Here is an 18,046-nt window from a genome sequence, read left to right as displayed (position 1 = left end):
CAATACCTGGGTGTTCTGGGTATTTTCATATATATATATTGTTAGTACCGACAGTTTCAACATTACTTGGATTAGAGTAGCCATCACCATCAGACTGACGGACTGACTGGAACAGACAGGGCCTTAGTATCAGACGGAACAGCAATGGTCCTACTATCAAACTGAACAGACATGATCTTACTATCAGATTGATTGGAACAGACATGGCCCTACTATCAGACTGAACAGACATGTCCTTACTGTCAGACTGACTGGAACAGACATGGCTTTCCTATCAGAATACTTAAAATACATAGCTTCATCACAGAATAATTAGAACAGACTTGGCTTTAATATCAGATTGATTAGAACAAACATGGGTTTACTATCAGAATATTGAACATTTTCACATGAACCAAAAATTACATGACATACATTTAGCTTTCAAAAAAAAAATTGACAAACGATTCCACCATTTTACAAAGCAGGCCAAACCATATCATGCATATTCATCCATGACTTGAATACTGATTGAAGAATTCCTTCTATGTAAACATACACAGCTCCCCACCAGTAGCACTGTACTTAGTCACACTGCTGATTCTGTAAACTTCCGGCCAGGATGGGTCTAGCAGAACTTATCTGTAGCCTCCCTCTTCCTATCTTGTCTATAAACCATCACACTTAGAAAGTGTTTGAGGGAAGTGCAATGTACAAGCAATGTACAAGTCTTATGATGGTCTAATTGGCCTGAGTTGCTTCCGTTTCACATAACTCATGCTCTACGGCAATGAAATCATCTTGCTTCAGGCATCCCCCTGGCTATCTGTGCCTAACATTCCAACATACAAAATGAGGTGATCAGAGATGTTTCCTCTGATATAAACAATTTATGTTTATGAAAATCTAGGTTGCTGTTACTGAACAACAGGAATGTATGTTAGTGATGACATTTTTAATCTTTGGAAACAATTTTAAGTGTAGCTGTGACATGGATAGCTTTCCATTTAAGACTGAATGAAATGACCAGAGAAATTATGAACAAACTAATTCTGCTACATGCTTTCTCTGATATTCTTCCAAAATATTTGTCTGACAATGTTCGTACTGTCAATTGATTGGCAAATATATCTTCAAATCAATGTTTCCATGTTGTCAAAACTTAAACTTAAGCAAATATGTTATCTGAATTACAGATTATAAAAATAACTGAAAATTCAAATTTATTCAGAAATTAAACTTCCGTGATAAAATGAACACTATAAAAGTCTTTCCATTCTCTGTTCTGACATATGTTTGGGTAAAGTACACAAATAAGACATAAGACATCATCCAAAACAAAAAAAGAGGAAATAACAAAAATTTCACAGAGAACTCACAACACTTGCCAAATTAACAAAACATTCCCAGTGAGCTGCGATACTTAATTATGTAATCACTTCAAAATGGTATACAAATTATATACATGCTAATTGAAGCCCTTGGGATGATCCAGACTGTTAAACAGTTGTGTGGAAACCAGAAGCATATGTTGGGATGTACGTTTCGCCTATCACCAAAATCCCTGGCCATGTGTTAGTTACCTATGCCTCCCCCTATGGGACTGTATATGAATTGAGTCAATATGTATTATATCATGTACATTACAGAAGTCAGTGTTGAGTGCATTCATGTAACTATGTGAAACCTGAAGTGCACATGAGTCAATTTCATATAAATATATGTAGATTTCTCTACATGCGATGCGGGCTAGAAATATTGTAGCTAAATATTCAATGGTATATATTTACAGTTTACATACCACAAGTAATGTGTGTTGTTTTCAATATTTAAAGTTCTAAATACTGACATAACATCTGTGCTTACATGAAAAACAAAACAAAAACAACATGTCATATTAACTTCAGTGAAAACCAATTAAACATAACCCAAAGTCCTTTCACTATTCGTTACATTTGATGCTCTGATAAGTTGATAGATTACCATAATTACCCTACTGATGTGAAACCGAAACAATGCTAAAATGTTTAGATGGTTGTATAACTAAATTACAAACATGATGAAATTGGTAAGCTGTTTCAAAGAGGTGAGGTTGAGTGGAGGACTGCCTTGCTGGTTATCTAATAATCCGATAAATAAAAGGCAATACTTTTTAAAAAATAACCATATTTGGTTAGTCAGGGTGAGATTACTCTATTTTTTAGACCTGTAGGTCCAACATTTTGAAAAGAGATAAATAAATGTTTTTTTTATGTCATCCTCTTTTAGGTATTATTGACAACATTTAAAATGAAGCTTAGATCAATTTTCATTACACTTCTTTGTCCTGTTTCTCTTGCCTCTTGAAACACTGGTAATTTTTACCAAAAATTATATTTAAAAACCTGAAAAAGTGAACTGTTTTGTGCTGTCAGTAACCGTCAGGTCATTAAATATATTCAAATGTATGACTGCATGCTATTAGAGCAGTGTGATGACTCCGCATGTTTTGTTGAAAAGAAAAAATAATATTACTAAAACTCTTGTGTTCATTCCCATAGAGGAATTCACAATATGAACAAGCATTAAGTAAACACAATTGACCTCCAAGTATTCGTAGGGTACAGGGTACTGGTATGGCACAAACTGCTGGAGATGCTGTCTAGCAATGGCCACTGCTTGTGTGAGTTGGCTACCAATGGCCACTGCTTGTGCAAGCAGCTCTCAGCAGAAGTAAGTCAAAAAAGATTCCTTACTTTCAATATAAAAAGTAGGCTATTACATTTTTTACTTGTAGTATCCATGGTTACAATTTTTAAGCACATCAATATTAAAAGCTATCACAAAGGAATACATTTCAACACAGTGCTAAACGGAAATGTACATCTGCCATCACAAGTTGGAATCAATGGACAAATGCCTCAGTTCTACACCTTCACATACAACAGTACCAGTGCCAAGGAATCATTACAGGAGACAATGGAACCTTTTTGAAAAATTTAGTGTGGTGGATCTGTCAGGGTTGAACCAAGCGATACTTTGTTGTTGTGGGTGACAAAACAAACAGATGACTGCTTTGAGTAATCGAACAGGTCTGGGGTTTAATTGGACAAGATGTGTCGTTAATCTTGTCAACACCTTCGGGAACTCTTCTACACATGGCAACTTAACAAATGTTGCGATCAATTTGATTTGTATGAATTATGCAAACTTTCAGGTCTGATGACTACTTTTCCTGAGAACTCCACACCTGAAATGTGTTATGTAACCTTGTTGATTTTGAAAAAATCCCATGAACTAATCAATAACATACTAAATGATACATAAACCTGGACTCTTTTGTTGCTTTTATCTTATTCAAGATGATGACATTTAATATACAACACTCTTAGAAAAGAAAAAACAACACTTAAATATTGCCTTATGTGCACAATATATTCTACATAATACAAGCCCTCTTGTTGCTTATCAACTGCCAGTTAAAGGTAATATCTAAACTATACTGAACAGCAAAAGAAATGCAATTAAAAATGAAATCTCATAAAAGTAAGTGTTCATGTTTATGTCCTCTGTTTAAGAATTTAACAAAAGTACAGAGTTGCATTTCTTTAGCTTTTCAGTATACAAAAGACAGGTGAGTAAATGAGTTTATATTTAATGCCAGAGCAATATTTCAACCATACTGATATAAGACAAGAATATCCAAAGATGCAGCGCTGCATGCTACACTGGTGCACATTGAAAAGGATGCACTGCATGTTCCATGGAATGCAAAACACTATGGGTGTATGAATCATTAAAACTCATCATACTTCCATTCAACATGGATTAAACATCTGCCATTTCCAGTCAGGCTGGATGTACTGGAGGTTCTGGTTATTACTGGGTCATGTTCTTCCTAGCTTCCCTGACTAACTAGTTAAGGTAAGGCTTAAAGCTTCTGAACTTGCATAACACCTTAAATCGGTACAACTCATTGTACTTCATGCTGATGTAAAAGTGTTTATGATGAAACTTTTAACATACTAATGATAACAAACAATAGATTTGCCACTTTTACCAAAATTACCGACAACTCAGATTGCCATACAACCTCTGGAACCATCCTCCATCTCAGCATTGTTTTGAGCTCAATTTGAAAAAAAAACTCCCTAATTGTTAAAGCTGATATCCATCTATGATTTCAGCTGGCAGCGACTTCACCTCACTTCATCTCAACTGATACAACCTTGTAAGATAAAAACTTCATCACTTGTTTTCTTAGGAAAACATCTCTCCACGTTTTAAAAATCACTTATAACAGTTAAGTGAGTCCTTTCATTACTCTAGGGGCTCGCGTCTGAATGTAGACCTATGCCTAACGCTTGGTCAGAAGACACAATTTGACAGGGTGTTATTTTCAAGGTCACGAGTGAGAAATGATTTGTTATGTTTGCGAGAAGAGAAAGGGATCCTGTTTATTACACCTACTGCTGGAAATGGGTTGAAAGGAATGGATCATAACACATTCATTGCACAGATCCATTTGTGAAAGTACCCTTGATTCTTCTATTGAGAAAAAATAAAAATAACCTGTCCTTAAAATAATGGACATCAAGATACATTACTAACACACATCATTAGAGTGAGTGAGTTTAATTTACACTGCTTTTAGTTGATGATTTACACTTACAACAAATCTTGTTCAGAGTGAGCAAGGATTTGGGATAATGCCTCTTTGTTCTGTAATTCTGTTTTATCAGCCTCAAGCAATGCAGTTCTTTTCAATGAGTGAGAGAGTGAGGGAGTTTACCTTTACACTGCATTCAGCAATATTTCAGCAATATGGCGGTGGTCTGTAAATGATCAAATCTGAACAAGACAACCCAGTGATCAACAGCATGAGCATCAATCTGCACAATTGGGAACTGATAACTTGTGTCAACCATGTGTCACTGAGCCTGTCCTTACGATGAAATCCATGAGAATAGTGTTGGTACTGACACAGCCAATTCAAACTCACTTTCACAGATGATTGGTATACCCAATGGAGAACGGTGAACAAGCAGAACAGTGAACATGCAGAACGTGGGAGGATTGGGCCACCTGTGTGTCTCTTCATTGTTAGAATGTATGAACATTCTTGAGGTGTGGAAATATTTTTACCCCCAACACATTACTTGTTTATCATCAAGCTATTTCCTGGATTTGAAACAGCTGTGGGGAAGATATTAAGGAGTTAATGCAAAAAAGTAGGTAGCTTGCAATAGGTTGAAGGTGTAATGTAAAACATGCATGTATCTGATTAATACACACCTTTGACATATTTCAGATTGTGCAGGCACCTATCATCAAGCTTTATACAAATTTTCTCAGGTGGTATTTGGGAAAAGTCCAAACTAGGCATAATTAAATAAAAAACAAAATATATTTCCCTTAAACTTAAAATGATTTTTGTACTTCACAACTGTCAGTAGTTTCGGGGAAATTTACTTTCACATCAATTTGAAACTGATAAATTACAACAGCAAAGAAAAATCAATATTTAATGAACCCAGTATCTTGCCCCCCTCAAAACATTTGCAAAATACACAAATATTGGTAACAGTACCTTGGAAATCAACAAAGTAGTACCTAAACCTACTTTATTGCTGTCCTTGTTTATTTCAATTTCAGCCCCCTTTCCTATTATCAGCATCCTTAATCTGTAACAAAGAAAGTACCTGAAGCTTAGCAACAACTAAGTTCACGGACAGAACAAAAATAAGCCTCCCTGGAGTAAATATCTCAAAGTGTTAAGATGGAAATCTTACAAACTAAGATGGAATGTGCTCTAAATAACAATATATCTCTCAAATTCATTCCTATTATCTCCCAGTTGCCTTTTTATGGTAAAATGATGTTGATATGTGTGTCATTTATTGCAAAATAATTGCATTGTATTCCTTGGCACATTATGTGAGGCTGAGTGTTTTATGTGCAATGTACAAGATATCAATGCCAAGGTCATGGACCCTGTCCACAGTTGAACTGTTTTATCCACAGCGTATAAATGGTAGGAGCTAAATGTCTAAATGAGATTGGATAACAAACATGAATGTAGTTAGGAATATTATCATGATGAATGCTGGGTGTACCATTATTTTGATTATCTAACCAATATTAGTCTCATCATAAAACCCACATTAGCATTAAAACTATGGCTTCCACATTTCCATTTTTCACATTTGTGACACAATATCATCTTTATTCACAAAACTGCTTTCTTTAAATGACACAGTAAAGACCTGGGTTCGAATCCCCCATGGGTACAATGTGTGCAGCCCATTTTTTTTCTGTTACCCGGCTGTGATGTTGCTGGAATATTGCTAAATGCAGTGTAAAAACAAATACTCACTCCGTCTTTAAATGACTTATTAGTCACAGGAGTACAACAAGGAACATTTTCTGTCCTATCATTTTTATACAACTGGATAAAAAAAACAGGTAATAAAATGTGTATGTTTTTTGAGCAGAGGCTTATGTGTATCTATATTAATTTTTCCTGTTTCATAATTCTATTATAAAAATCATGGTTTCCTCACAACTGTGCCACTGCCAAGGTTCATCCTAGGTATTCACATCAGTGAAGCCTCTCGCATTTCACGTTGATTTATTGAACATATGGTTGTGCCTGTATAATAGCCTATGGATGCAAGAAAATCCATAATGTTACACTCACACACACCTAGTTGGTCATGTCAGCCATCAATCATGTTTCACAATTTCAGTTTAAAATGAGTGATTGTTAGCTTATACACAAACTTAATTGAACATTTCTGCAAACAGGTTTAGCAGTTTTACTTAATAATTGATTGCTGTTACTACACACTGTAAGAGGAGTTCTGCAGTCTCGAATGTTTAACAATTTGTGTTAACAGGTGAATGAGTAAATGATGCAGTTTAAATTTGTAGTCCATCAGTATCATGATGGCCTATAAATAATTAGTCTTGAGTATAAAGCACAAGAATGATTGTCAGTATTGGTCACTCTAGTAATAGAGTTTAGCTTTCTGTCACTTTTATTTAGCAATATCACATCAGGGACACCAAAATGGACTCCACACTGTGGGGAATCGAACCTGGGTCTTTGGCTTGATCAGCAAATGCTTAAACCACCAGAGAACAGCAACCATTGTCCTTGGGTGAAAATGAAACAGGAAGTGTTCCTGTGTGGTGCTTAGTATCAGTTACTTACCACTATCAGTACCAGCTACTTACTACCCATCCATGTGTGATTTTGCATCCATATGTATAAATGAAAGGGCAATTGTGCAGAAGTGATTGAGTATGTTTTTATGCCACTTTCAGCACTATTCCAGCTATATCATGGCAGGGGACACAAAAAATGGGCTTCACTCATTGTGCTCGTGTGGGGAATCAAACCTAGGTCTTCAGTGTGATGAGTGAGCACTTTAACCACTAGGCTACACCACTCCTCATGCTGCAAAATATAAAAATACAAGTAGACATAAACGGCTAAATGACACTATCCAGCATAGTGGATGTCCAGTTTTAGAACTTGCAGATTTTCTTATTCTTTCATCACTGTCTTACAACATGTCATGGTTGCATTCCAAGAACCAGTTTGTCCAACTCCTCACAGCTTTTGTTGTCATAGGTTTGGTACTTCCCAGTTTGTTGGCTGACACAGGATTACCATATTTGCTGCTGCAAACACAGCCCTTCTGGCAATGTGGGTAATACAGAAGGCTGAAGTGTCAAAGACTTTTCACATTTCCTGTAAAGATCTTTCTGAATTCAAAAAGGTAGTGGTTACTGTTAAGAGCTGTTTCACTGAGGGACAAGGGCTTAGCGTAATATATGCCAAGATCACCCTAATCCTCCCTGCTATGTTTATTCATTTTTATCTGATGAAAACCATGATGTTGATGATGATACAATCTTGGTCTCAAGGTTGGAATGATGGTTCTTGACATCATAAGAGACTTGTTCCACTTCATGAAGAACAAGACTATATTGATGGTTTTTACCATACTAAACATACTTGGTGGTTAAACTACGAATAAATAGCAACCTGCAGATCACTATCTACATATACAGAGCAAATAGGTTTATGGAACGGTCAGTTCAAACATCAGTACATCGTCTGAATAATAAGGCATCACAATAGTCCCATTATCTATACTACTATCCCAGTCTCATGACAGACACACATACATACCTCGGAATCACTACCTTGAAGTGTCAGTTTCAACAAATGTTAATCTGCTCCACTGAGATATCAATATACTATTTGCCTGTGTCTTTTAAGTGAGTAATTCAACTGTATTTGCTCAACAATCCCATAACATAGAACTTCCATGGAGGAACATGGGAATCAGTTCTTGGGTGGGGCTAATACAGAGACACCAGAAATGGGCTTCACACGTTGTACATGTGGGAAATCGAACCCAGGTTCTCGGCATGACGAGCAAATGTTCAACCACCAGGCTACCCTATTGCCCCTGGGTCTCACACAGAGCAAGGACAAGCTTTCTTATGAAATCTATATGAATCAGTTTTCAATAAGTTCATTGCATGTGATTTTGAGTCAAACTACCTCAGGCTCATTTTGATCAGATGACAAACATCCTCTCCGACATTCTGTCAAGAAATTGCAGTCTTTGGTAGGAGTTCTGGATTTTTCTTCAAATGTGCAGTTGACAAAAGATACTATCAACCAGATGTGTAGAGGGTTGCTTGCTACCTGCACTGGTTTGAAGTTCAGTCTGTGATTGGAAGCGCTATATCTGGATGTAGTACAGAAGTTGACGTAATCTTTGTTGCCATGGGCTACAAACTATGGTAATTTAGCCATTATTAGAACAAGAAGTATCATGAGGCTGACACTGCCATAAATGGTAGTGACATGATTAGATGCATGTTAATATATATAGCAGATGTCAAATGATTAAACCGACTTTATTAGATTCAGACTGTTGCAATGTATACTGCAATTTGGATTGTAAGTGTTTACAGTTTCTTTCTGTTAATTATGTGAAAGAAGAATCACCGTTCATTTCATGCCATCTGATTATCATAGTTGATATGAATAAATAATGATTTGAACTTTGAGAATTTGAAACACTGTCTGAATAATATATGGTCATATTATGTTTCTCATGTACAACAAAGATCATATAGGACATGAACATGTAACTGGATGTGTCAAATGATCATTTGAAGTGATTCGACTGGTGATGTAGTGATGAACACCTGATAACTGGATTCCCTTTAAAACTGTATCATTGCGCTCTCTTCAAATATATCACCAATTATCAGCCTCTGACTAGCAATATTGTGGTGCATTCTTCGCAGTAATGTCAAGTCTTTCAGGCTGGCACGGCTCTGTTTGCAGATCAATACATCTACCTTATCAGGTGATGCTGATGACTGGGGACTAGTTGTCACTGCCACAATGGGCTTTATTTTGAGACCGTAACACTGTCCGACTGACGTCATTGGGTAATTCGCGGCTACTGAGACAAATTAGAGCCTAAAAGACCAGAGAAGACTGTGTATAAAAACACGGAATCATCAATAACATTGTCAATAGCCAAATCTGCGTCCTGGCAAAGACTTACTACATGTAATGAAGGAAATTACGGCAAAACTATGGCTTTGAAGAACACACAAATTGTGTGATTACCTTTTAGAGAAGACTCTTAAATTACACAATTTTAATAATTTATTTTTCATTCGTAAGACTTTAAGTTATATATTATGAAAATATAACATTATCAACACTGACTTGCAATGTTTGACTGACCTTGGTGTGAAAATGTTTAAACGATCAAACATTTTATTGGTGAATTGCCCTTTACCTCCACCAGAATCTCTTTCATCAGTTAGTAATGACTTTTCATTTTCTGGTGTTTGTATTTCTATGCTGTAAAAGTGAGTCGTGGAGTAAGTTTAAAAGTTGCCATCGAACTTATTCCAGAAATATTAAAGTAGGGATTTTAGAAAGGGCCTCACACAAAATCAGCAGATCAATGTCAAAACAAAACCAAGGTATTCATCACAATGCACAAAAGATTAACATCTAACATTGCCAGAACATTAGGTTACGGGTTCTCTTGCACATGTTAGTAACATTGACAAGTTCCTTCATTGTAAGTTAATCATTTATGACAAAATCCAATATTTCATGCAACTATCATAGACGTCAATATTGCTTCTGGCAACCTGATTAACAGAACTGCTGAAGAATTGGTGATTCATACCGTCATTAGCACAGTAGGTGGTGCCGTGACATAACCTCTGCTGATTAAATGTCCGGACTGATTAGCAACTGACTAACGTCATTACGCAATAAGGGTACACCTAGCACATATCCAGGGCCTTATTAACTGTGAGCCTGAAATGGACATGAAATGAGCAAGCATCATTATGCAATGTACACCATCAAGACTTGTTGATTGTCAAGGTGGTTCCTTCCTGACAGCTCATCAGTTGTGAGACTGACATACATGTTTCCAGTAACGGGTATTGTTCATTCAATAAGTGACTATGAGAGTTACCATCAGCTTGCCATATGTTGATATTGGACATCAATTTCTTAATCAACATGCTTTGCTGGTCACACACAACCTAGATAATAGCATTCCTGAAATGAGTGTGTGAAACATTTCATTCTAACAGAGATATCACAATCATGTATCAAATGCTTCGGTTCAAAATCAACAAATATAAAGGTTAAATTGCAACATTCATGCAACCACGACAGGGGACACCAAAAATGGGATTATATTGATGTGGGGAATTGAACCGAGGTTTTCAGCATAATGTGTAAATGATTTACCCACCTGGATACTCCACCACCCAAAAACTAAAGTAGACAAAGATTCAGCAATGCAAACAAGATACCATGGTACCATGAAACTGTAAAACCTGCTTTATTTAGGAGGTTTCAGCCAGAGGTTTCAAATGAAATATTCCAAAGGTAGCATCTGGAGCTGATCATTTGTGACGTCATTTTGACTTTATGTCAAAATGTGATTTGAATGACGTCACCACTGTGGATGACGCAACAAAACAATTGTTTTGCGATGTTTCTACGTGTTAATACCCAGCGAATAATCTTGCAATTTCGCGGGATGAATTCCCATTTGATCATGTTTTTCAACCAATCAGGTTACAGAACACTGACTTTTGGTTTACAATTTGGCTTTTACAGCAAGTCCTTGGCAGAAGGAAAAGGTGTGGTTTTAGAACTGACAGAGTCAGATCCCCATTTCATATTGCAATGTGAAATTATGTGAATGTCTTTGTCTATTAAAATTATCATTATCAATTCAAATTCCAGGCATCATACACAGACAAGGCAAAATCGAATCTTGGGCGATTTGTTACATCTGCTAATTGATCAGAACCAAGCCTTTCAGATAAGTTCAATCATTAGGTAGATATCTTCAACAAGATCTCAAAGAGGGAAGCGGTTGTGTGGATAGCATTACCACTGCATAGACACAGCACATCACCAAATGAATTCCGTGAACTCTGACCCTGCTAGTACTGACCCATACTGTTGCCCAGATAACTAACATCAAAGGTGAAGCTGCTCACCCAGCCTATACAGGAGGGGTTTTGGGGGGTAGGGCTGGGGGTGGGGCAGGGTGAGTGGTACCTGTTTACTATCCATCTGATAGACCACTGGTGCTAGATACTTCCCTTATAGACTCCCTACTGTGAAGAGGAATTGTACATCTGGCGGATGCTTAACAGTGTGTGATGCATATGTAACACTGTGGCACTTCCTGGTGCTGTCTTTACCATTTGGAAGGATTACCGTAGATACTGCATGTAATGTTCTGTGATTTAACCTTTAAAAAAACCGATTAATCTACATCCTGACTGATAAGTTCTTACAGTCCATTCAAATCACAACATGCTTGAAAGACAGCAAGAAGCCCTAACAACTGACACACTGTTTTCATTTCATCACTAGGTCTCTCACTGCGATATCCGAAAACTTGTTTAATTCAATGTACTTGGACTTTGTTTCTTGATCTTACCTGAAGATTAACAAATTAAGGTATTCTACTTCTCTGAATTCACACAGATAACAAAAAGATTTAATCCAAAACATACTTTTCTACTTTTTCTGAATGTCCTTTATTTCTTTATTCCTATTAGATGAGACTGACTGCCACCTATGAGGACATCAATCTTATCTTCAGGAAAAAACGGAGCTGTGTGAAGTCTAAAATGGTTTGGCATGTTCTCAAATAAAGCATTTTTCTGGGTTCATTTATGGTTTTTTAATTGTGAAAAAAATACAACATTTTTGTGGTCATGTCTCACAATGATTTGTTTGTTGTTAAATGAATTCAGCAATATTTCAGGAATATAAGAACAGCTTGAAAATGATCAAGTTGGACTACACAATATGGAGACTGATATTGTCAGCCATAATCCAAGTGTGTATGAAGACACAAAACTCTGTACAGGGGTGTGTGATAACAAAGTTTGTATCATGTCAGGAAATGTCCCCTGTGTTTCTCTTAAGTACCACCAATCCTTAAATCCCTCCATCACCATGTTTCAGCTGCTGAACCGCACCCATCCCTTGACAAGTCCCCACCATCCCACTTCCATGCATTTCCACCTTACCCCACCCAGTGCAGGAATTCCACCATTCTTACAGTGCCGGACTATTCCCAGCTGGTCTGCTAGCACCTCCAGGAACCTCAGCTATGTTGGACTGTGCAGTATTGGGATTGGTGCTGCGCCTGTGTTGGGCCTTTGAGGGGCTCCAAGGATGGGGGATTGACAGGCTCATTTGATATTAATCAGACTCAGTCTTACATAGCAGATGATACTAAATTTCTAACATCTATGCCAGTATGTATGTGCATACCCATATCACAAAATTTATTCTGAATTTAAAAAATCAAACTGATTAAATTTTGCTTCCATGAGACATACAATGCACTTGTAATATAGTTAAGTTGTTAACTTTGAATTCTTTAAACTTTCGTCAGTTCAAACAATTAGCTTGTTCACAGAATGAGTCCTTTTTGTCTCTCATGTAAACAGTGTAGAGATGATAAAGTACAAAGTGAAAATGCAGGCCCCCTTGTATAGAGCCTCACAGTATCAGAAGGGACACCAAGACCTTATCCTTGCTGATAACATTTCAGGAAAATGCCAACAGTTTAGTTTCTTACAACCACAACTATCTTGTAATCATAATCTCCAAAAGAACACAAAACGGAACCTTTACCCTTCCCTCTCTAAAGTCTACAAAGGAAAAAAAATCAAACATGCACACACCCAATATATAAACTCTTTTAAAGAAGATTTGATATATTTTCAACAGATTATTTTCCTTAGCAAAAAGGACAGCAATTGCTAATCCCACCCAAACATACATAGATGTGTTGTTGAAACAATGCCATTATCTTCAAGGGATCTTCCTAAGCTCTGATACATCTGTGATGAAATGTACACCACAGCTTTAACATGTTGAAAAGAGAATGCAGGTGTTTTTTCATGCAGTTGCTATTGTATATGTTTTACACAGATTGTGAAGGTGTGTTTTATCAGGGCTTTAAACAATACCCATTTCTTGTGAAGATGGTTCCCTCAGCTATGTTCATCATGACGATTAAATCTACAAGAAGACAACCCTCAAATGCCAAATAAACACAGCATTTAGAAGAGCTTTCACAGCGTGACAACAATCATATATGTAAATAATTGCATTTTAATACAAGTTCCTGGCAGGAACTCATTAGTGGTGAAATCCACATCAAGTAATCCATTTCATGACTGAAATCTACATCAGTGAAATCCAACCCCCAGGCTACTCATCACTAAATAACTTATCCGGGTTCACAGGGAACTTATACACAGCAGGAACTCTTGTCAACAAGTTTTTCAACCTTCAGCAACAATTTCTTGCCAACTGATATATCTTCTTGATTTCTTTATGTTCAGATCCAACTGTCAGGTTTAATAGTTTATGTTTTAAATTCATAAATTTAAACATCTTTGCATTTTAATTTTATTTCAGTTTCCATTTTAACAGCTGATGAAATCACCAGCTGTTGCTCTCATGTCATGATGTCATTGTTTACATAAACCGTGCAGTGAAATGCATTTCTCTACTGACAAATCAGGTTGAAATTGATGAGATCAGATCAGATTACAGTTAACACATTAACCTGCTCAACACCATTTACAATTTAATGTGGGAATAATTTCTCTCAAAACTCGGCACTAAACAAACTATCAGAAAGATGACCCAAATGAACCAGCTGGTGAGAATCACCACCTTCAATAATTAAAACAAACCAACAATGACTTGACTGTGTTCATGGTTCAGGAGACAGTTTTGATCAATACAAACAATAGACTAATAATTAATATGCAGTACAAGTGAAAACATAGTGTGGGAAAAACAATTCCCATTTCAGAAAACATGTTATCTAACTTAGATGTTCAGTTCATCATTGTAATCTTGGCGTTCATGGATACAACCAATGTTAGAGCTTGGTGTCTGTTTACTCTCCTGTTATGTACACCACCAAACCCTTACATATGCTTAGGGACAATGACAACAGACTGATCAATCCTTCAGTAAATTATTTACAACCGTCATCCAGAAAAAGACGACAGAAATCCAATACATATGTTGATTCTAAATACAAGACAAACACTCGGGTCCGACCTGTCATAAGAACTAAAACACGCACCTGACACACTATCCTCCTATTCATTTCCATGATACAGGAGCCAACATTAATCATTCCGTTTGAAATGTACAAGTTTTCCATCACGACTTGTGCATTTTTGCCCCAAAACAGATAAACATCTGATAAAGATTCCCCGTTACATGACGCTAAGCACCCCCTTTCTGATGTTAGCTGAATAATGACAGAACGCAGTTAGGACGTTTTTCAATAAGCAAGATGAAACATGACATTCGTATGCAAGACGTGTCTCAAGGCAGTGGATCGCGCAATGTTGATATCGATGAATCATAGTGCATTCACCATCAATCGCATTCTGCGCATATTGGTGTTTAAATCGATAATCATAATACCTCGCCGTCAATGCTGCTCACTATACAATTGCAAACAATGATATAACGTACGTTACCTGATGGGAAATCATCCGTGGAACCACTTCAACTGAAACTCAATTGAACACAATATCCATGTATGTGCGAAATGAAATAGGAAATATAATCCCAAAATGACGAACAATATTATAGATAAAAGGATATGGATTTGTGATGGTCTTCAGGCAGATAAGGCGAAGCTTGTTAGTTTGCTTGAGAATAAAGAATGATTTCGCTGGAAATCCGGGATATGGTACTTCCTCTTCCTCTTCTTCACGATCATCACCATCGGAATTGTTTTGTGCCTCCACATCTTTACTTTTCTTCTCATCACTTTCCTCTTCCTCCTCCCTCTCATTTTCTTCCTTCTTTCGTTCCTTGACGCTCAGCTGGCGTCGAATACCACTAGATTCTTCAGCCATACTTGCCGCACAGACTAACCTTACATATTATCCAATATTCCCGTGCACAGGTGAAACAAAGCAATTTGGTATATCTCGTACTCTCTCACATAATGGTATGGCAACAGAGTTGTGAATTAGACAACTCCGAAGTGCCTGTGCCAAGATCCGCGATGAATGATGGGTGAACACGCCCTCTGAGATCCATTTTAGGCGTACCTGCCTAAATCACGTACCACAGTATGGAGGAACTGCCTGCTGGTGCGGCGTACACCATCTGGCTTTACCAATGGGCTCGGCAGCAGCTCCGTGAACACTACCTGGAAGTAAAGTTACGGCGGAGGTCTACGGTGAGCAGCCAGCTGACTTCCCAGCGAGACGGCTTGTCAATGGAATATTTCCTACAAACTCGAGCCTTGCGAATCGATACCACTGCTACGCGTGCGGTTTGTTCGGGAAGAACTCATTCGGCGGAGAAAACACATGCGACAATCGCACTGCGAAAACAGACATATCTTCAACGAAAAATTATCCAGTTAGTTAAGCGTTGAAGTTTCCCCGTGCTGTAAATCACGGATTTCGCGAGGCACAACTTCCATTTTCGCTCCTCTAACCATTCATTTACATTACTCGCAGAATCCCGTGATAGTGGTCATGTGACCTTATCAAAAGCAAATCTCGTTTGCACATGGCGACGCACAGCTTGTCACCGGCTCTCTCATCTCACGTCGATGGACATATGAAGGTGGAACGCTTATGCTGCCGTTGCATGCTGAAGTGCAAACAGATTTTCGCTCCTGTTGGGAAAATATTCCATATGGATTTTGTGGCGTTTTAATTGTCGTGTGTTGCTTTTCCTCAACTGTTTCTGTCGGAATCTTGGAGGAATATCAGCCTGTAATACAAGAAAACATGATAATTAGAAGCTGTCCTGTACCATATCGATCTGCGAATGCAACGCGATTAATACCAAGCGCAAATGAACACAACAGTAACAAACGCTGGTTGGTGCACGTGTTTAGTTCACAAGAACCATCGGCGGTTTGCGCATTGCCCGACCAGTTATTACAGATATATGCGTTAATAGCATGGGGAGAACTAAAACCCCCGAAACCTCATTGTTCAATAGTAATGAAACACTGTGAACGAAAAAACATTTTCCCTGTCGCGATCCACGTGTATGTTACTTATTTTAGTAACCGTGTAAAAGGATTTTATTTAGAAAATACACAATTCGCAGTGGAATTTTAATTTGCGTCTTAAATTCCGTTAATCTGATATCGGAGACTAAACACTCCCTGCTAATAGTAAACACGTGCGTGTCTGCATTGAACACCTGTTGGCGAGTCCACGTGCCGACAGGACGTGTGTTATGAGAAACCTCAGTCCGGATGATCGATGTTAAGCATTAGTAAGCGGGTGAATTGTTTACCTTTATGTTTTATTTTTAATGAATACAGAAATATTGTTATTATCATGGACCTTACAACCATTATCTTATCAGGTTGTGTGAGTGAGGGAGGTTAGCTTTACGTCGCACTCCGCAATATTCCAGCTATGTGGCGACGGCAAGCTGTATGATAATAATAATCGTCATCATCATCATCATCATCATCATCATCATCATGATGGCCACAATGCTACATTAAAACGATATACTAGTGAAGATCCGGGGTTAGAATTGGTCTTTACTTGTTTACTGTACTTGCTGACGGCGTCTAAAAGGATGGCGTGGTCAGGCTCGCTGACTTGGTTAGCACATGTCGTGTCTCAGTTGTGTAGATTGATGCTCATGCTGTTGTTTACTGGACTGTCTGGTCCAGACTTGATTATGTACAGACCACCGCCAATTAACTGGTATATTACTGAGTGCGTTCAACAACCAACCAACTAATCAATCATTAAAATATATGTTAATGTATATCAATATATATGTGTGTGCAATGATGATATATGTAGGTAGGGTCTGAATTGCTGAAAGGTCAGCTCATATCGGATTTGAAAATGATTTGAGGATTTAGGGGAATAATGCCGCTTATAAGTTTTAGCAACATAATCACATTATATGTCAGAACAATATGGATAAAAGTCAGCACTGAGGCAGGTCAAGGCACGCCTCCATCTTCAATTATCCAGGGTGGTATATCTCCATTCCTTTACGACACATAACTTGGACTGGTTAAGGGACTTAGTTTTCTCCGGAAGTGATGTCACTATCGTCATCAAGCCAATCACCACCTTAGCAGTTCAAGTCTTACGGACTCTTATTCGATTCGCTTAGATTTTGTACAGGTTTTGGATATGAGTAAAGATATTGTTTAGCAACAAAACTGTATAGTTTTATCAGCGATACCAATACTGAACTATAAACTCCACCGCCCCTCCCCTTCAAATTTAAATAAAACAAAACAAAACAAACAAAAAAACCCACACACCCAAAAAAAACCCAACAAAATACAGAAACAAACAAAAACATGAAAATAAAACAGACAAACAAACACACAAACAAAAACAAAAAGCAATTAAATTTTGACACAATGATTCTGTGGCAGACAAGCGTTTTTCAACAGTCTGAAGCGCTATGCTTTTTCTCGAG

General features: G+C 37.5%; 1 protein-coding gene across 1 annotated transcript in view; it reads right to left on the bottom strand.

Annotated features, from left to right (window-relative positions):
• LOC137284549 (voltage-dependent T-type calcium channel subunit alpha-1G-like) overlaps window positions 1-18,046 on the bottom strand; it is a 191,898-nt gene that overhangs the window by 152,999 nt on the left and 20,853 nt on the right. Inside the window, exon 3 of the mRNA XM_067816393.1 lies at window positions 15,215-16,345. Within this exon, the coding sequence (XP_067672494.1) occupies window positions 15,215-15,471 (257 nt within the window). The 5' untranslated portion in view covers window positions 15,472-16,345. The remainder of the gene's footprint in view (window positions 1-15,214; window positions 16,346-18,046) is intronic.

This window comes from Haliotis asinina, chromosome 5 (assembly GCF_037392515.1).
Source record: "Haliotis asinina isolate JCU_RB_2024 chromosome 5, JCU_Hal_asi_v2, whole genome shotgun sequence".
NCBI lineage: Eukaryota > Metazoa > Mollusca > Gastropoda > Lepetellida > Haliotidae > Haliotis > Haliotis asinina.
Note: the sequence above shows the minus strand (reverse complement) of the source record. Positions and strands in the feature narration are given on the sequence as shown.